This window comes from Heterodontus francisci, unplaced genomic scaffold (genome assembly GCF_036365525.1).
Source record: "Heterodontus francisci isolate sHetFra1 unplaced genomic scaffold, sHetFra1.hap1 HAP1_SCAFFOLD_562, whole genome shotgun sequence".
Taxonomy (NCBI): Eukaryota; Metazoa; Chordata; class Chondrichthyes; order Heterodontiformes; family Heterodontidae; genus Heterodontus; species Heterodontus francisci.
Genome location: NW_027140184.1, coordinates 96406 through 118416, shown reverse-complemented (window position 1 = coordinate 118416; position 22011 = coordinate 96406). Strand labels below are relative to the sequence as shown.

Genomic DNA, 22011 nt, shown 5'->3' with positions numbered 1-22011 from the left:
GAAGTGATTCATTTTGGGAGAAAGAACATGAAGAGACAATATAGAATAGAGGGTACACTTCTAAAGGGGGTGCAGGAGCAGGGGGACCTGGGTGTATAAGTGCATAGGTCAATGAAGGTGGCAGAACAGGTTGAGAGAGCATTTAATAAAGCATACAGTATCCATGGCTTTATTAATTGGGACATAGAATACAAGAGCAAGGAAGTTATGTTGAACTTGTATCAGACACTAGTTCAGCATCAGCTGGAGTATTACGTCCAGTTCTGGGCACCGCACTTGAGGAAAGGTGTGAGGGCATTGGAGAAAGTACAGAAAAGATTCATGAGAATGGTTCCAGGGATCAGGAATATCAGTTATGAAGATAGATTGGAGAAGTTAAGACTGTTTTCCCTGGAGAAGAGAAGCTGAGAGGTGATTTGATAGAGGTATTCAAAATCATGAGGGGTCTGGACAGAGTAGATAGAGAGAAACTGTTCCCACTTGTGAAAGGATGGAGAACAAGAGGGCACAGATTTAAAGAATTTGGTAAAAGAAGCAAAGTGACATGAGGAAAAACTTTTTTCAGGCAACAAGTGGTTAAGGTCTCGAATGCACTGCCTGAGAACATGGTGGAGGGGGTTCAATTGAAACATTCAATAGGGAATTAGTCAGTTGTATGAAAAGGAAGAATGTTATGAAGCTTATGGGGAGAAGGCAAGGGAATGGAACTGAGGGAATTTCTCTTTCGGAGAGCCAGTGCAGACACAATGGGCTGAATGGCCTCTTTCTTCACTGTAATGATTCTGTGATCCATGATATCATTCCGCAATAGTACTGAAGACTTGTGCTCCAAAACTAGCTGCACCCCTAGCCAAGCTGTTCCAGTACAGCTGCAACACTGGCATCAACCAGGCAATGTGGACAATTGCCCAGGTATGTCCTAACCACAAAAAACAGGACAAATCCAACTTGGCCAATTACCATCCCATCAGTCCATTCTCAATCATTAGCAAAGTGATGGAAGGTATCGTTAACAGTACCATCAAGCAGCACTTAAACAGCAACAACCTGCTCAGTGATGCTCAGTTTGGGTTCCGCCAGGGTCACCCTGCTCATTACAGCCTTGGTCCAAACACAGATAAAAAGAGCTGAACTCAAGAGATGAGGTGAGAGTGATTGCCCTTGACATCTAGGCAGCATTTGATTCAGTGTGGCATCAAGGAACCCAAGCAAAATTGAAGTCAATGGAAATCAGTGGAAAAACTCTCCGCTGGTTGGAGACATATTTAGCACAAAGGAAGATGGTTGTGGTTGATGGAGGTCAATCATCTGAGCTCCAGGACATCAATGCAGGAGTACCTCAGGGTAATGTCCGAGGCCCAACCATCTTCAGCTGCTTCATCAATGACCTTCCTTCAATCATAAGGTCAGAATATTTGATGATTGCAGTGCTCAGTGCCTTTCATGGTTCCACTGATACTGAAGCAGATCATGCCTGCATGCAGCAAGTCCTGGACAAGGTCAGTCTTTATTGCCCAGGTCTAATTGTCCTTGAGAAGTCCATGTCTGGCAAGTCTAGGCTTGTGTTGACAAGTGGCAAGCAAACTTTGCATCCCACCTAAGTGCTAGGCAATGACTATCTCAAACAGTAGAGATTCTAACCACCTCCCCTTGACTTTCAATGGCATTACCAACACTGAATTTTCAACAATCAACATCTTGTGGGTTACCATTCATCAGAAGCTCTACTATACCTATCATATAAATACTGTGGCTTCAAGAGCAGGTCAGAGGCTGGGAATTCTGCGACGAGTAACTCACCTCCTGGCTCCCCAATGCCTGTCCACCATCTACAAGGCACAAGTCAGGAGTGTGATGGAATACTCTTCACTTGCCTGGATGGGTTCAGCTCCAATAACACTCAAGAAGCTCAACACCATCCAGGACAAAGCAGCCCGCTTGATTGGCGCCCCATCCACAAACATTCAGTCTCTCCACCATTGACGCACAGTGGAAGATGCACTGCAGCAACTCACCAAGTCTCCTTCGACAGCACCTTCCAAACCCGCAACCTCTACCACCTAGAAGGACAAGGGCAGCAAATGCAAGTGAACTCCCACCACCTGCAAGTTCCCCTCCAAGCCACACACCATCCTGACTTGTTCCTTCACTGTCACTGGGTCAAAATCCTGGAACTCCCTTCCTAACAATACTGTGGATGTACCTACCTCACACGGAATGCAGCGGTTCAAGAAGGCAGCTCACCAGCGCTCTCCCAGAGGCAAACAGGAATGACAATGAATGCTGGTCTCGCCAGTGATGTCAACATCGCGTGAATGAATAAAGAACAATTAAAACGTAATGACATTCAGCATCTTATTCAAGGATGATAATATAATGGCATTCAACATCTTATTTAAATGGTGTAATCGCATTCAAAAGCTTACTCAAACTCAGTAATATACTGACATTCAGCATCCACTACTACTCGCAGTGCACTATCGACCCCCAAATAATGAGAGGGACATAGAAAAACAAATATGTAGGCAAATTTCTGAATGCAAAAACCACAGGGCAATGATAGTTGGGGATTTACACTACCCCAATACCAAGGAGGCCAAAGAATATCAACTGGGATACAAACCATGTGAAGGGCACAGAGGGGACAAAATTCTTCAACTGCATTCAGGAGAACTTTTTTTAGCCAGCATATAACAAGCCCAACGACAAGGGGCGCAATTCTAGATTTAGTCTTAAGAAGTGAAGGTGAGTAAGTGGATGAAGTAGCAGTGGGTGACCATTTTGGAGATAGTGACCATAATGCAGTTAGATTTAGCATAATCATGGAAAAGGACTAAGATAAAACAGGAGTAAAAGTTCTAAATTGGGGGAAGGCAAATTTTACAAAGCTGAGAGGTGACCTGGCGAAAGTGGACGAGATACAGTTACTTGAAGGAAAACGAGTGGCAAATCAGTGGGAGGCATTCAAAAGCGAGTTTCTACGGGCACAGTGCAGGCATGATCCCACAAAGAAAAAGGGTGTTATTGCCAAAGCTAGAGCCCTCTGGTTATCTAGAAGCATACAGGGTAAGATAAAGCAGAAAATTAAAGCTTATGACAGCCACAAAAAACTGAATACTTTAGAAGGCCTAGAGGTGTATAGAAAGTGCAGGGGTGAAGTAAAAAAGGAAATTAGAAAAGCAAAGTGAGAACATGAAAAAATATTGGCAGGTAAAATCAAGGAAAACCCAAAGTTGTTTTATCAGTACATTAAGAGCAAGAGGATAACTAAGGAAAGGGTAGGGCCGATCAGAGATGTACAAAGGAACTTATGTGTGAATGCAGAAGATGTGGGCAGGGTTCTTAATGAGTTTTTTGTCTCTGTCTTCACAAAGGAGAGAGTTGATGCAGAAATTGTGGTTAAAGAGGAGGAGTGTGAAATATTAGATGCAATAAGCATGAGAGAGGAAGTACTGGAGGGTCTGACATGCTTGAAAGTGGATAAGTCTCCAGGGCCAGATGGAATGCTTCCCAGGTTGTTAAAGGGAGCTCAGGAGGAAATAGCGAATACACAGGATCATCTTCAAATTCTCACGAGATATGGGTGAGGTACCAGATGATTGGATGTCTGTGAACGTTGTACTATTGTTTAAAAAGGCTGTGAGGGATAGGCCGTTCAGTCTGACCTCAGTGGTGGGTAAATTTTTAGAATCAATTCTGAGGGACAAGATAAACTGTCACTTAGAAAGGCACGTATTAATCAGGGATAGTCAGCATGGATTAGTTCGGGAAGGTCATGTCTTACTAACTTAATTGAGTCTTTAGAGGAAGTAACAAGGAGGATTGATAAGGGCAATGCAATGGATGTGGTCTACATGGATTTTATTAAGGCATTTGACAAGGTGCCGCATGGCAAACTGGTCAGTAAAATGAAAGCCCATGGGATACAGGGGAATGTGGGAGGTTAAAGCATTGAGAGACCTTGTCCACAGGTCCCTGAAGGTGGGAGGACAGGTAGATAAAGTGGTGAAGAAGACATATGGAATGTTTTCCTTTATTGGCCGATGTATAGAATACAAAAGCAGGAAATGTATAAAATGTTGGTTAGGCCAAAGCTGGAGTATTGCATACAGTTCTGGTCACATTACAGAAAGGAAATAATTGCTTTCTGCAATGTTGTTGGAGAAAATCCAGATTGTGCCCTATTGTTGAACAAATTCTCCGGACTCAGACGTTGAGAATCAAACCCTTTATTGCATGATATCATGGGGGAGCACACCTTACCTAAATGCGGTCCAGCGCTACTCCCAAAGAGCTACAGATCACCGTGGACTTATATAGTATAAAAAGGCAGAGCTAACAGTTTCACAATTAGATAAGCACCCACAAGACTGCCTACGTAACGGTGCACCATGCAGGGTCCGAGGTCAGCGAAACATCAGTTTCTACAATAACAAGCTACTTCCTTAATTCAATGCCCACTCCAGACACCATATCTGGCCGTAATGTCTGATTGTGGTTAGCTGCTTTGTCTACAATTTATGACCGTTGGTTGTGGTTAGATTAGCTACAAGCTGTGTCCTGTTTTTCTGCTTCTACAATGTTAAGTAATAATTAGCAAAGCTAAGAAAATTTCTCCAACAATCCCTCCTTTTATCATACCATGATAACACAATATCATCGTATGTGGAGGGGCGAGGTATTTAAAGTAGTCATTGCAGCATAATATCTTTCCTACCATCGCTCTGTACCAGCCGCAAGACCAAGCTAGCAATACATGATTGATTAATCTCAGCTTAAATGTCCCCATAAACTCTGTTCTTAAAATTGTAAAATTCTGTTCTCACAGTCCCCTCTTGACTCTTCTACAACCCTTTTCAGAATCCTTCCTTTGATCCCACCTAGGTGCCTTTAATGGTCTCTATTGTCTAGAAACAGCCTTCAACACTCGGAGGGGTCGCACTCAATACGTCGCCTGCTTATATCACAAGGGGGCAGCGGGAACTCTGTAAAGGCATAAGTTTTGCAGGGGCTTCAAATACTTGTTTACAAAATAAAAGGTGGTACACTTGTACAATTATAAATTCATTTAAACATCACTGTTACATTATTGATTGTATAAACAAAATACAATTTCATAAAGTACATTGATCATTCATTTGTTCACTTTAAGTATATTTGAAAAGGTCATACAATTACCCTTTTTATGGCATAACTAATTGTCCCTCCTTTTACAGAGCAAGTTCAAACACTAATTGCTTTTCGGGTAGCTGTCCAACCTGTGTTCATACATCCTCTTGCATTGCCTAATTAATTTCTTAAGTTGCCAAATAAAGTATGTCACATCTAACACCATGATACCCAAAACCACTATCAGGACATGGGAGATAATTCTAAACCAGGGGTGTATCTGCACGTTTGACCCCCAGTTCCATAAGTCCTCCTGCCAGGTAGAATCATTTATCTTGTCAATCTCATCTTGTAGCATCTTCGACTGTTGTTCCGGCTTGCAATGACTTCTCGCTGCTATCTCTCTTTACCCAAGCGTGTGGGCAATGGCTGAATAGTATATTCATAGTCCCGGAGGTAATATGTCAAATCCTCCTTAATACTTTCTGTCACAGTTATCGTTTCTGTCTTTTGTTCATGTATCTCTACCAACTCCATTTTCCCTACTTGGGTTGGTATTTGTGGGTTGAACCAAAATGTACTGTTGCTCACCGGACAAGTCCGTTTATGTCCATACTGGTACTCCTTCGCTCTGGTGGTTAAGCAATATCTCCCCTTTCCCATATAGGCCACATGGGTTAGTCCTGACAATGCTTTCCTAGTCTTCATGGTGCAATTTACAGTGGTATTAAATCCACATTTTGATTCTGCCGTTTTATATATAGGACGAGGACATATGATCACCTGGTTTTCCAGACTACACTCAGACAATGGACAATGTTGTTCCAATTACCTCTTTTCCAATTTCCACAACATATGGTAAAATATCATTGTATTTTATGTAATCTTTTCCCCTTATCACTCCTATATTTTCTACTTCATGTAATTGTATCCCTAACTTATCTCTCAGAATTACAGGTATTCCCAACACTACTACAATACTCATATATCCGGTATTTACACATTCCTGACCTTTCCATACCTTAAGTTTTCTGAGTTGGCACCTGATAATTTTAACATTTGTGTGACTAGCTAAGTCCTCCAACTGGGTGTAATTGATCCAAACTGGTACCTGTCCTGCATCAATTTGCCTCCAATTTTCCCGAGTTTGTTCTAACATCCACGGACCATATGTACTACAAACACTTTCATTATTTGAAATATCGTGGACCTCCTTTACCTTTTCTATGATATCATTAATAGTATGAGCATGACCTTCCTGTACTCTCACCAGTCCTGTCACTGTTTTTGACAGATCCTGTCCTACTTTAGCTACACCACTTCTGTGCCTTTTGTTCCTTTTTTAAAAAAAATATCCTTTACTAGCTGACTGAGAGTTCTAACCTTCTGGTCCACATTTTCCAAATCTATAGTATTGACAATTGAAGTTCCTGTGTTAAGGACTGTGGCTGTGTCATTCACTAAACTACGTTTATGGCTCTTTCCCTTTATTATTTTCTCATTACCAAATTCCTGTCTCAACAATTGTTACAGTAATACCTTGTACAACTCTTGGATCTTCTCTGGGCACCAGTCAGGTAGCTGGATATCTGAGAAAATCAATATTACCGGTACCAACTCAAGCTTTATATTATCATATACAATTTTATTATCACAAGTCTATTTTCTAGTCCTGTAGTCAAGACCAGGCAAGGGAGACCAGTCACTTGTGGCTGCTGGGTCGTAACCTTACTCGTCGGTAATTCGGATGTGGGGTTAACCGTGGGGGTTGGTGCTTCTTGTCTGTTTAATCTCATAACCAGAAATAGGAACTGTCCTTTTTTTTTTAGAGCTTTAATATCTTGCACTAGGGGAGTTCGAGGATTGTCTGCACTCACTTTTGCTCTGTCTCATGCTTTCCCTGTGTTATTACTATTCCCAAATAAGAAACCTTTACCTTCATTATCGGTGCCATTTTCAGCTTAACTTTCACTCTAACCTTCTGAAGGAAGGTGGAATATCGATGGATTATTATAAAATCCCTGGGAGAGACACGTCCACATGTACTGTTGTCCCTTGAACGTAAACGCAAATTTATATTGACTCTTGTGCCAACTGTATGGACCAGAACCCATTGCTAATGTCCAACACAGTAAACCACTGATTTGTTATTTTCTAAAACTTTGATTGTCCTCTTAAATATCAAATAAATTTCCCTTTTAGTGCTTTAAATAACCACTCATATCAATTAAATTTTGTTATTGATTTCAATTTCTTATGCCCAGACTTGGTTGTACTTTTTGTACGTTAAGGACAGAAATGCTTGCAACTATATTTTACTTCTCAAGCATTTTGTCTCATTGATAAAGATGCTATGATATTTGATGTCTGCAATTAAGTTTTAAATTCTCAAAGCTGCTGGATCTCTTGTTGTGGCATCAGTTCTCATGTGGCCTTGGAACCTGCCGTCACCTGCTTAAAAAGAATCCATTGTGGCTCTGCCCCTGAGCCCAATGGGTTAATTTGTCCAATTCTATCTGTCTATTAGAAATGTCAAATTTAACAAGTCCAATATGTATAAATTTGACTCTCAGCAATGCAAAAAGCTGCAGCGGGTTAAGTTCTTTGTTTGTCTCCAAGAGGGCGGAGCAAAACATTCTCAGCTTCGTCACTTTACGAAACCTTTCTTTTCTGATCGAAAAGAACTATCTATTTTAAACCTTTTCAATCCTTTTGGTATCCTTAGGGTTTAAGAACAACAAAATCATGTGTAACATTTTTCAACTTCAAAGGAAAGCATCTCCATCAGGAAAGACAGCATTTTAGATTAAACTCCAATTGTTTCCAAATTTTTTAGTATCTTTTGTAAGAGGTTCCTAATCCAAGGAATTTTACGACAAAGATGATTCCAATTCCAATTCACTGCAATAATATTTTAAAAATCAAAACTGGCGATGTTATATGAGTGAGTCCCCTGTCCGGAACTTAAGACTCCTCCAAAACATGACATAATAAACTTGAAAGTTCATTGTGGTTGCAAATGACATTTCCAGTTCTTCAACTTAAACAGGTCAATTAACCTTAACAGTATTAATTCAATTCAGACTTATTAACTTATAATACTTATTAACTCCACACAGAACAGAATAGCACGTGCTTATTTTAAAAGATAGGTAAATTACATCATTTTCTTGCTCTTTCTTCAGGCGCCTTTTCAAATGACTGTAATAAAACCAAACGCTAAAGAAAAAGTTATTTAACATTCTTACAATAAAAGACTTAACACTAGGTCCTTACACAAACTTTAATCTTTTTAAACAGACAGAATCTTTCCTATATCTCCTTTTCTATCCTTTCTTTCCCTTAAAACAAGATAACAGTCAGTAAAACATGTCTTCAAATTTAGACTATAAAATAAAACAATAGCAGAGTTTCCAATTAAAACAATGTTCCAAACCCCAAATTAGATTTCTGCCAGACATCTTCAGACCTTCAAGGCTGAAGCTTATCCCTCAGAAAATTGTTCATTGCCTTTTCACAGTTGCAAAACCAACTAAAAATAAAACTTTAACTTAAAATATAATTCAATTTTATATCCCATTCCTGGGTGCACAATCTTAAATCGAAATGAACACACTCAACAATCACTTTGCACACTCATTCAATTCCAAACAACTTAATAGACTCATGCTTTTAACATTAAAGCCAGACAACAAAGAGTTAACAACAGTCAGTTCCACAGAATACAAGCTGTTCTTCCTAGATATTCAATTCATTCGCGGAAGCTTCCGACATTCTCACAGTCGAATCAAAGACACCGTAACTTGTTTTTACTTTAAAACATTTCTTCTTTTGGGCCTCCTTATCTCGAGAGACAATGGATACGCGCCTGGAGGTGGTCAGTGGTTTGTGAAGCAGCGCCTGGAGTGGCTATAAAGGCCAATTCTGGAGTGACAGGCTCTTCCACAGGTGCTGCAGAGAAATTTGTTTGTCGGGGCTGTTGCACAGTTGGCTCTCCCCTTGCACATCAGTCTTTTTTCCTGTCAACTACTAAGTCTCTTCGACTCGCCACAATTTAGCCCTGTCTTTATGGCTGCCCGCCAGCTCTGACGAATGCTGGCAACTGACTCCCACGACTTGTGATCAATGTCACACGATTTCATGTCGCGTTTGCAGACGTCTTTATCGCGGAGACATGGACAGCCGGTGGGTCTGATACCAGTGGCGAGCTCGCTGTACAATGTGTCTTTGGGGATCCTGCCATCTTCCATGCGGCTCACATGGCCAAGCCATCTCAAGCGCCGCTGACTCAGTAGTGTGTATAAGCTGGGGGTGTTGGCCGCTTCAAGGACTTCTGTGTTGGAGATACGGTCCTGCCACCTGATGCCAAGTATTCTCCGAAGGCAGCAAAGATGGAATGAATTGAGACGTCGCTCTTGGCTGGCATACGTTGTCCAGGCCTCGCTGCCATCGAGCAAGGTACTGAGGACACAGGCCTGATACACTCGGACTTTTGTGTTCCGTGTCAGTGCGCCATTTTCCCACACTCTCTTGGCCAGTCTGGACATAGCAGTGGAAGCCTTACCCATGCACTTGTTGATTTCTGCATCTAGAGACAGGTTACTGGTGATAGTTGAGCCTAGGTAGGTGAACTCTCGAACCACTTCCAGAGCGTGGTCGCCAATATTGATGGATGGAGCATTTCTGACGTCCTGCCCCATGATGTTCGTTTTCTTGAGGCTGATGGTTAGGCCAAATTCATTGCAGGCAGCCGCAAACCTGTCGATGAGACTCCGCAGGCACTCTTCAGTGTGAGATGTTAAAGCAGCATCGTCAGCAAAGAGGAGTTCTCTGATGAGGACTTTCCGTACTTTGGACTTCGCTCTTAGACGGGCAAGGTTGAACAACCTGCCCCCTGATCTTGTGTGGAGGAAAATTCCTTCTTCAGAGGATTTGAACGCATGTGAAAGCAGCAGGGAGAAGAAAATCCCAAAAAATGTGGGTGCGAGAACACAGCCCTGTTTCACACCACTCAGGATAGGAAAGGGCTCTGATGAGGAGCCACCATGTTGAATTGTGCCTTTCATATTGTCATGGAATGAGGTGATGATACTTAGTAGCTTTGGTGGACATCCGATCTTTTCTAGTAGTCTGAAGAGACCACGTCTGCTGACGAGGTCAAAGGCTTTGGTGAGATCAATGAAAGCAATGTAGAGGGGCATCTGTTGTTCACAGCATTTCTCCTGTATCTGACGAAGGGAGAACAGCATGTCAATGGTCGATCTCTCTGCACGAAAGCCACACTGTGCCTCAGGGTAGACGCGCTCGGCCAGCTTCTGGAGCCTGTTCAGAGCGACTCGAGCAAAGACTTTCCCCACTATGCTGAGCAGGGAGATTCCACGGTAGTTGTTGCAGTCACCGCGGTCACCTTTGTTTTTATATAGAGGGTGATGATATTGGCATCGTGCATGTCCTGGGGTACTGCTCCCTCGTCCCAGCACAGGCATAGCAGTTCATGTAGTGCTGAGAGTATAGCAGGCTTGGCACTCTTGATTATTTCAGGGGTAATGCTGTCCTACCTTTACCTATCTTTAAAACACATATTTACCATGGTGCTTCTGCGTCTCCTTCAAGGGGGCAAACGGACGTGGGTCACCTTTCTCCAGAGGACATGGTTTACTTGTCCCCGGGGGCAACCCTTCCTTCTTGGAAGCCGTTGAGTCCACTCTTACTTCTACTTTCTCAAAACCTTCTAAATTTACGAGTTCTTTTCTATGAATCAAGTAGCATTAAAACAAAGGAAAACAAACAAGACACAACAAAACAAATAGACACAAGGATACGAACAGGCGCAGTTAATGTTAAATTCTCAAGGTCAGCTAACCGGCACACCCCTGTCTCTCAGGCCAACGCTCTTTCATTCTCCCTCCGTCCCACAGCCTCTCTCTCTCGGGCCAGATTCCGGCTCGTATACTCAGGAGCAACGATCACGTGCCTGTCGGATCAATTTGGTAGTTTAGTTACAGCCCCAGTCGTTCACCGTCCCAGACGGTTGTCCTAACTCCTTTTGTCCCACAGCCTCTTTACTCCACCCGGTGGAGGAACAGCTCGTGCAAACTCAAATTAGGATCACCAAATTCCCGGAATTTGGTACTACTACTACACCGAATTCGTCACATTTTACTGGATTTCCTACTTTAGGTTCCTAATCCCCGTTAGGTTCATTCAGGATCCCGTACAGAAGGGATCCTGCCGACTACGCCAAACTGTTGGAGAAAATCCAGATTGTGCCCTATTGTTGAACAAATTCTCCGGACTCAGACGTTGAGAATCAAACCCTTTATTGCATGATATCATGGGGGAGCACACCTTACCTAAATGCGGTCCAGCGCTACTCCCAAAGAGCTACAGATCGCCGTGGACGTATATAGTATAAAAAGGCAGAGCTAACAGTTTCACAATTAGATAAGCACCCACAAGACTGCCTACGTAACGGTGCACTATGCAGGGTCCGAGGTCAGCGAAACATCAGTTTCTACAATAACAAGCTAGTTCCTTAATTCAATGCCCACTCCAGACACCATATTTGGCCATAATGTCTGATTGGGGTTAGCTGCTTTGTCTACAATTTATGACCGTTGGTTGTGGTTAGATTCGCTACAAGTTGTGTCCTGCTTTTCTGCTTCTACAACGTTATGTAATAATTAGCAAAGCTCAGAAAATTTCTCCAACAAATGTTGTGACCAGAACTGCACACAGTACTCAAGTTGTGGCCTACCCTATGAGCTATACAGTTCCAGCATAACCTCCCTGCTCTTATATTCTATACCTCGGCTAATACAGGAAAGGATTCCGTATGCCTTATTAACCACCTTATCGACCTGTTCTGCTACCTTCAGGGATCTGTGGACATTCACTCCAAGGTCCCTCACTTCCAATACACTTCTCAATATTTTCCCATTAATTGTGTATTTCTTTGCCTTGTTTGACCTCCCCAAATGCATCACCTCACACTTCTCCAAGTTGAATTCCATTTGCCACTTTTCTGTCCATCTGACCAGATCATCAATATCTTCCTGCAGCCGACAGCTATCCTCCTCGCTGTCTACCACATGGACAATCATCTGCAAACTTCTTGATTATGCCCCCTACATTTATGTCCAAGTCATTTATATACACCACAAAAAATGTTGCCAGGGTTTGAAATTTGCAGCTATAAGGAAAGACTGGATCAGCCAGGGTTGTTTTCCTGAGAACAGAGGTGGCTGAAGGGTGACTTAATTGAGGTGTACAAAATTCTGAGGGCTTTAGATAGAGTAGACAAGAAGGACCTGCTTCCCCTAGCAGAGAGGTCAATTACCAGGGAGCACAGATTTAAGGTGATTGGTCAAAGGAATAGAGGGGAGATGAGGCAAAACTTTTTCACCCAGAAAGTGGTGGGTGTCTGGAATTCACTGCCAGGAATGGTGGTGGAGGTAGAAACCCTCAATTCTTTGAAAAGGTACCTGGACCTGCACTTGATGTTCTGTAACCGGCAAGGCTATGGACCAGGTGCTGGAAGGTGGGATTATATTGGGCAGCTAGTTTTTTTTGGCCGGCATGGACACGACAGGCTGAATGGCCTCCTTCTGTACCGTAATTTTTCTATGGTGCTATAGTTCTGTGGTTCTATCATATACCATTACAGTAAGATAAATAGTAAAAAAAAGTTAGTCGAAGGATGGGCGTGGCTATTTGGAAATAGAAAGGAGATATTCTTGTTGAAGGAGAGGGCCTGGCTGAGGCACTAAATGAGCATCTTATTTAAAAACAGTAATTTGATCAAGTGGAGACTCTATTAGCAAGTTCACCATCTGAGAGGACATAGAGCTAAAAATTCATCTTGGGCAATAGAGCAAAACGTTCAGCAAAACGACACGGGATGTCTGGTAAATTTTCAGCTCAGTATTCAGTTCCATTGAAGTTTGATGTTGATGCAATACTGCCTGCTTGCACTTGTGTCAAAGTTTAATTTATATCTATATATATATAGATGCATTCATGGGATGTGGGTGTCGCTGGCTAGGCCAGCATTTATTGCCCATCCCTAATTGCCCTTGAGAAGGTGGTGGTGAACTGCCTTCTTGAACTGCTGCAGTCCATGTGGGGTAGGTACACCCACAGTGCTGTTAGGAGGGGAGTTCCAGGAGTTTAACCCAGTGACAGTGAAGGAACAGTGATATAGTTCCAAGTCAGGATGGTGTGTGACTTGGAGGGGAACTTGCAGGTGGTGGTGTTCCATGCATCTGCTGCCCTTGTCCTTCTAGGTGGTAGAGTTCGCGAGTTTGGGATGTGCTGCAGATGGTACACACTGTTGCCACTGTGCGTCGGTGTTGGAGGGAGTGAATGTTTGTGGATGGGCTTCCAATCAAGCGGGCTGCTTTGTCCTGGATGGTATCGAGATTCTTGAGTTTTGTTGGAGCTGAACCCATCCAGGCAAGTGGAGAGTATTCCATCACACTCCTGGTTTGTGCCTTGTACATGGTGAACAGGCATTGTGGAGTCAGGAGGTGAGTTAAGCGCTGCAGAATTCTCAGCCTCTGACCTGCTCTTGCATCCACAGTATTTATGTCACTGGTCCAGTTAATTTTATGTTCAGTGGTGACTCCCAGGATGTTAATGGTGGGGATTCCATTAAATGTTAATACCCTCTAGTGTCCTCTTGCAGTAGAACTAACACAGTAGAGTAAAAGACACCAGTTACCATGGATCAAGGAGAGGGCGTACAAAATTCAGGATTGAATTTTCAGGCACTTTTGTCAGTAAGAATTGATTACTTTTTACCTTTAAATAATTCTGGAGTTTCATTTGGAATATCTCTCACTGCTGTGTGTAAATCTGCACAAACTCATCCTTTTGAGAAGCAACATCAAGCTTGACTTCAACAACTGAAACGTGGAATTGTGAATGATGGAGAAACAGTGTGGCTGCTGGGCTAATTGAAATATTTGGTTGCATTTTACAGATACTGAATGCATTCCCTTTTCTGAAACATCTACCTGGAAAGCACAAGGAAGCCATTGAACTGCACAATGAAATGAACACTCTTATTCAGCCTTTAATTGCAAAGATTCGTGAACAGCTGACCGAAGGTGATGTGAGGAACTACGTTGAGGCATTTCTGGTCAAACAGAAAGAGGTATCATCATTTTTCAGACCTCTATTGGAAACAGTACTGAATGATATATTGGGATCCCTTTCCAGTACACATGGATTTGAACGTCTGTAACTGGAATTGTCAGGTCAATGTGCGCTCCCTCCCCAAAGGAAACTTGATATTGTTCAAATATTAGAGTGTGTTAACTTTCCCCCAGTGTTTACCCACTTCCTAAACTTCTCCCATTATATAAAAACTGGTAATGTACAATGTTTCCCAATTTCCAATGTTTGCATTGATTTTATTGCAGGCTCTATAAGACACAATAATGTACCTGCCTAGAGACAGTAGAATGCTCCTGTCTTATACAAACATCTCACCCCATGTCCTGGGCAGAACACCACGTCTGATCTATTATAACATTGAAGGAGCAATTTTAACTCCGTCCGTTCAGTGGAGATGTTTTGAATCATCCGTGAGACTCACCCATCAATGTCCTACATCAATCTCGCAAGTTACAATAAGAACTGCTATTGTCACTCTTGACCTGAGCAGGGAAGTGACTTTACTGTGAGATTCACCCAGGGGGAAGAGGAGTCAGCGCCAGAAAAGACCCAGAATATGTCTTTTGACTTCCCCTTAGTGGCCTGGGGGAGGAGGAGAAAACCGCTGGGCCCCACAAGGGAAGTTTCGATCTCCCAAGCCCTGGGATGTCCCACCCTACTGAGTTAAAATTGACATTTTTCTGTTGCCAGATGGTGCCATCAAAGCCACGTGTTTCTCAATCTGATAAACACTGCATACTATTCCACAAATATCTATTAATACAGCCATGTTATCTCAAGATAAACTTTGATGGGAACTCACATGACCTCTCCTTCTGTAATTGTTTCTTTAAACATTGATTCTTGGGCTGTCACTGGCAAGGCTGAAATTCATTGCCCATTCCTAAGTCTTCCTAAGAAGGTGCCTTCTATAACCATTAATAGCAAGTTTAATAACACTGACTGACTTGCTGGGCCACTTCAGAGAGAAATTATGCATCAACCATGTTGGTCTGGGACTGGAGTCACATGTAGTCCAGACTGGGTAGGAACAGCAGATTTCCTTCTCCAAATGATGTGATTGAACCTGTTGGGTTTTTCTTACAATCGAATATAGTCAGGGTCACATTTACTGATGTCAGCTGTTTAAAGAGCAATTTTGTTTAAATCCTGTTATTCACCTTTCAATTCTTCTCTGCAGGAAGCGGGAAATCCAGGATCTTATTTCCATGACAAAAATTTGTCTCGGCTGATATTAGAAATGATTGGAGCTGGAACAGAAACCGTTGGTGCCACCCTTCAGTGGAGTCTGCTTCTCATGGTGAAATACCCAGAGATTCAGAGTAAGTAGGCAAGACGTTTCACTCATTTATTTATTGGAGCAATTACTTCAGTATTGAGGAGGAAACTTATAGATTTGACTAAAAGCTGAGGGGCAATTTCACTTCTTGTGGTGGGAGAAAGGGCTGGGTCAAACAGGCAGGATGAGGGGGTGGAATACATCCCCTCTCACAATCACAATCCCCATCCCGACTGTCCCTTCCCTCGCCTGGTCACCTCCTCCCCAATCATCCACCTCTTATGGTTTCCTGTTTGGCACCTCTCCCAAATACTCCCCACTCTAGATCACCATCCTCTCCAGTCAGACCATCCCATGATCACTTCTGTCCTGACCACCACTCCCGATTGCCCCCTCCTGATCACCTTCTCTCCTATTTGCTCCCATTATCCTTCCCCAGTCACCTCCATTTCCCAGTCACCATCCCCCCCCCCCCCCCCCCACCTTTGCAGGCTTCCCCCATTCCCTGAATCACTGCTCTCCATATTGTCCCCTCCTCTGATCACACCCTCTCCTGATAATCCTCCTCTCCCAATTTACCCCACTCTTAATTACCCCTCCCATGATTTCCACCTCTCCTGATCGCCCTCCTCTCGATTGTGCTCCTCTCTCAATTCCTCTCCTCTCCTGGTTTCTTCACCCTCTTTCCCCCCATCTCTCGGTAATGTCATTTTTCATGTCTGACTGAAGTTGAACTTTACCCCCACCTTACCCATCAGGCTCTCGGAAAATGCACAGGATACGAAGATGCTGCGAGTCAACTGAAATGTTCAAGACTGTGATCAATAGGGTTCTGTTGGATGAAGGTATCAAGGGCTAGGGAGCAAGGACAGGTAAATGAAGTTGATGTCAGGGTGGCACAGTGGCGCAGTGGTTAGCACTGCAGCCTCACAGCTCCAGCAACCCGGGTTTGGTTCGGGGTATTGCCTGTGCGGAGTTTGCAAGTTCTCCCTGTGACTACGTGGGTTTCCGCTGGGTGCTCCAGTTTCCTCCCGCAGCCAAAGGCTTGCAGGTTGATTGGTAAATTGGCCATTGTAAATTGCCCCTAGTGTAGGTAGGTGGTAGGAGAATGGTGGGGATGTGGTAGGGAATATGGGATTAGAGTAGGATTAGTATAAATGGGTGGTTGTTGGTCGGCACAGACTGGGTGGGCCGAAGGGCCTGTCTCAGTGCTGTATCTCTAAATAAAAAAATGAATAAAAAGATAGCCAAATCTAATTGACAGGTCGAACATGCTAGAGGGGCTGAATGGCCCCCTCTTGGTCCTGTGCTCCAGTGAGAAGGAACCAGGCTCTGGGGTAAAGAGCTTGTCACCTCATCCTCACCAATCTATCTGATGCAGCTGTCCATGACAGTATTGGTAAGTGTGACCACAACACAGTCCCTGTGAAAATGAAGTCCCGTCTTCACATTGTGTTGTGTGGCACTACTACTGAGTTTTATGGGACAGCTTCAGAACAGATCTGGGAGCTCAAAACCTGGCAAAACTGGGCATCCATGAGGCGCATCAGCAGCAGCAGAATTGTACTCAACCACAATCTGTAACCTCATGACCCAGCATTCCCCACTCTACCATTACCATCAAGTCAGGGGATCAACCCTGGTTCAATGAAGAGTGCAGGAGGGCATGCCAGGAGCAGCACCAGGCATACCTCAAAATGAGGTGTCAACCTGGTGAAGCTACAACACAGGACCATCTGCGTGCCAAACAGTGTAAGCAGCATGTGATAGACAGAGCTAAGCGATCCCATAACCAACGGATCAGATCTAAGCTCTGCAGTCCTGCCACATCCAGCTGTGAATGGTGGTGGACAATTAAACAACTAACTGGAGGAGGTGGCTCCACAAATATCCCCATCCTCAATGATGGGGGAGCCTAGCACATCAGTACGAAAGATAAGGCTGAAGCATTTACAACAATCTTCAGCCAGAAGTGCCGAGTTGATGATCCATCTTGGCCTCCTCCTGAGGTGCCCAGCATCACAGATGCCAGACTTCAGCCAATTCGATTCACTCCGCGTGATATCAAGAAACGACTGAAGGCACTGGATACTGCAAAGGCTATGGACCCTGACAATATTCCAGCAATAGTACTGAAGACTTGTGCTCCAGAACTTGCCGCACCCCTAGTCAAGCTGTTCCAGTACAGCTACAACACTGGCATCTACCCTGCAATGTGGAAAATTGCCCAGGTCTGTCCTGTACACAAAAAGCAGGAGAAGTCCAACCCGGCCAATTACTGCCCCATCAATTTACTCTCGATCATCAGTAAAGTGATGGAAGGTGTCATTGACAGTGTTATCAAGTGGTACTTGCTTATCAATAACCCGCTCAGTGACACTCAGTTTGGATTCCGCCCGGGCCACTCAGCTCCTGACCTCATTACAGCCATGGTTCAACAATAGACAAAAGAGCTGAACTCAAGAGGTGAGAAGAGGGTGAATGCCCTTGACGTCAAGGCAGCATTTCACCAAGTATGGCATCAAGGAGTCCAAGCAAAACCGAAGTTAATGGGAATCAGTGGAAAACTCTCCACTGGTTGGAGTCATACCTAGCGCAAAGGAAGATGGCTGTGGTTAGAACATAGAACATAGAACAGTACAGCACAGTACAGGCCCTTCGGCCCACAATGTTGTGCCGAACCTTTAACTTACTCGAAGATCAAACTACCTACATACCCTTCATACTACCATTATCCATGTACCTATCCAAGAGTCGCTTAAATGTCCCTAATGTATCTGCTTCTACTCCCAACGCTGGCTGTGCATTCCACGCACCCACCACTCTCTGTGTAAAGAACCTACCTCTGACATCTCCCCGAAACCTTCCTCCAATCACCTTAAAATTATGCCCCCTGGTGATAGCCCTTTCCACCCTGGGAAAAAGTCTCTGGCTATCCACTCTATCCATGCCTCTCATCATCTTGTACCCCTCTATCAAGTCACCTCTCATCCTTCTTCACTCCAATGAGAAAAGCCCTAGCTCCCTCAACCTTTCTTCGTAAAACATGCCCTCCAGTCCAGGCAGCATCCTGGTAAATCTCCTCTGCACCCTCTCGAAAGCTTCCACATCCTTACTATAATGAGGCGACCAGAACTGAACATAATATTCCAAGTGTGGTCGAACCAGGGCCTTGTAGAGCTGCAGCATAACCTCTCGGCTCTTAAACTCAATCCCCCTGTTAATGAAAGCCAACACACCATACGCCTTCTTAACAACCCTATCAACTTGGGTGGCAACTTTGAGCGATCTATGGACATGGACCCCAAGATCCCTCTGTTCCTCCACACTGCCAAAAATCCTGTCTTTAAGCCTGTATTCTGCATTCAAATTCGACCTTCCAAAATGAATCACTTCACACTTTTCCAGGTTGAACTCCATCTGCCACTTCTCAGCCCAGCTCTGCATCCTGTCAATGTCCCGTTGCAACCTACAACAGCCTTCCACACTATCCACAACTCCAGCAACCTTCGTGTCATCGGCAAACTTGCTAACCCAGCCTTCCACTTCCTCATCCAAGTCATTTATAAAAATCACAAAGAGCAGAGGTCCCAGAACAGATCCCTGCGGAACACCACTGGTCACCGAGCTCTATGCTGAATACTTTCCATCTACTACCACCCTCTGTCTTCTATGGGCCAGCCAATTTTGTATCCAGACAGCCAACTTTCCCTGTATCCCATGCCTCCTTACTTTCTGAATGAGCCTACCATGGTGAACCTTATCAAACGCCTTGCTAAAATCCATATACACCACATCCACTGCTCTTCCTTCATCAGTGTGTCTTGTCACATCTTCAAAGAATTCAATAAGGCTTGTGAGGCATGACCTGCCCCTTACAAAGCCATGCTGACTATCTCTAATCAAACTATGCTTTTCCAAATAATCATAAATCCTGTCTCTCAGAATCCTCTCCAATAATTTGCCCACTACCGACATAAGACTGACTGGTCTATAATTCCCAGGGTTATCCCTATTCCCTTTCTTGAACAAGGGAACAACATTTGCCACCCTCCAATCATCCGGTACTACTCCAGTGGACAGTGAAGACGCAAAGATCATCGCCAAAGGCGCAGCAATCTCTTCCCTCGCTTCCCGTAATATCCTTGGGTATATCCCGTCTGGCCCCGGGGACTTATCTATCCTCATATCATTCAAAATTTCCAGCACATCTTCCCTCTTAACCTCAACCTGAACCTGTTCGAGCATATCAGCCTATTCTACGCTGTCCTCACAAACGACCAGGTCCTTCTCACTCGTGAATACTGAAGCAAAGTATTCATTTAGGACCTCCCCTACCTACTCCGACTCCAGGCACAAGTTCCCTCCACTATCCCTGATCGGCCCTACCCTCACTCTGGCCATCCTCTTGATCCTCACATAACTATAGAACACCTTGGGATTTTCCTTAATCCTACCCGCCAAGACTTTTTCATGTCCCCTTCTCGCTCTCCTAAGTCCATTCTTCAGTTCCTTCCTGGCTACCTTGTAACCCTCTAGAGCCCTGTCAGATCCTTGCTTCCTCAACCTTAAGTAAGCTTCCTTCTTCCTCTTGACTAGCTGTTCCACATCTCTTGTCATCCAAGGTTCCTTCACCCTCCCATCCCTTCCTTGCCTCATCGGGACAAACCTATCCAGCAGTCGCAGCAAGTGCTCCCTAAACAACCTCCACATTTCTGTCGTGCATTTCCCTGAGAACATCTGTTCCCAATTTATGCTCCCCAGTTCCTGCCTAATAGCATTGTAATTCCCCCTCTCCCAATTAAATATTTTCCCATCCCGTCTGCTCCTATCCCTATCCATGACTATAGTAAAGGTCAGGGAGTTGTGATCACTATCACCGAAATGCTCTCCCACCGAGAGATCTGCCACCTGGCCTGGTTCGTTGCCAAGCACCAAGTCCAACATAGCCTCTCCTCCAGTCGGCCTATCTACATATTGAGTCAGGAAACCTTCCTGGACACACCTGACAAAAACTGATCCATCCAAACTATTTGCACTCAGGAGGTTCCAAACAATATTAGGGAAGCTGAAGTCACCCATGACAACAACCCTGTTACTTCTGCACCTTTCCAAAATCTGCCTCCCAATCTGTTCCTCCGTGTCTCTGTTGCTATTGGGGGGTCTATAGAAAACTCCCAACAAAGTGACTGCTCCTTTCCTCTTTCTGACTTCCACCCATAATGACTCAGTAGACAAACCCTCCTCGACGACCTCCCTTTCTGCAGCTGTGATACTATCCCTGATTAACAATGCCACTCCCCCACCTCTTTTACCTCCCTCCCTATTCCTTTTGAAACATCTAAACCCCGGAACATCCAACATCCATTCCTGCCCCTGTGATATCCACGTCTCCGTAATGGCCACAACATCGTAGCTCCAAGTACTGATCCATGTTCTAAGTTCATCACCCTTATTCCTGACACTTCTTGCGTTAAAATAGACACACTTCAACCCATCATACTGGCTGCAACTTTGCCCTGTCAACTGTCTAACCTTCCTCACAGACTCTCTGCACTCGGTATCTGCCTGTTCAACAGCTACCCCATCCACTGATCCGTAGCTCCGGTTCCCATCCCCCTGCCAAACTAGTTTAAACCCTCCCGAAGAGCTCGAGCAAACCTCCTGCCCTGGATATTGGTGGTTGTTGGAGGTCAATCATCTGAGCTTCAGGACATCACTGCAGGAGTTCCTCAGAGTAGTGTCCTGGGTCCAACCATCTTCAGCTGCTTCATCAATGACCTTCCTTCAATCATAAGGTCAGAAGTGGGGATGTTCGCTGATGATTGCACAACGTTCAGCACCATTCGTGACTCCTCAGATCCTGAAGCAGTCCGTATAGAAATGCAGCAAGACCTGGACAATATCCAGGCTTGGGCTGATAAGGGGCAAGTAACATTTGCGCCACACAAGTGCCAGGCAATGACCATGTCCAACAAGAGAGAATCTAACCATCTCCCCTTGATGATCAGTGGCATTACCATCGCTGAATCCCCCACTATCAACATCCTTGAGTGGCCATATAAATACAAGAACAAGTCAGAGGCTGGGAATTCTCTAGTGACTACCACACCTCCCCAAAGCCTGTCCACCATCTGCAAGGCACAGGTCAGGAGTGTGATGGAATACACTCCACTTGCCTGGATGGGTGCAGCTCCAACAACACTCAAGAAGCTCGACACCACCCAGGACAAAGAAGCCTGCTTGATTGGCACCCCATCTACGAACATTCACTCTCTCCACCACCGACACACAGTGGCAGCAGTGTGTACCATCTACAAGATGCACTGCAGCAATACACCAAGGCTCCTTAGACAGCACTCATCCACCTGCTCCAACAAACACACTCACACACACACACACGTACACACTCACACACACACGTACACACACACACACGTACA

General features: G+C 44.3%; 1 protein-coding gene across 1 annotated transcript in view; it reads left to right on the top strand.

Annotated features, from left to right (window-relative positions):
• Positions 1 to 22011, top strand: part of LOC137359046 (cytochrome P450 2K6-like) — a 124055-nt gene that overhangs the window by 82709 nt on the left and 19335 nt on the right. The window contains exons 5-6 of the mRNA XM_068025162.1: positions 14093 to 14266; positions 15470 to 15611. Coding sequence (XP_067881263.1) covers positions 14093 to 14266; positions 15470 to 15611 — 316 coding nt within the window. The remainder of the gene's footprint in view (positions 1 to 14092; positions 14267 to 15469; positions 15612 to 22011) is intronic.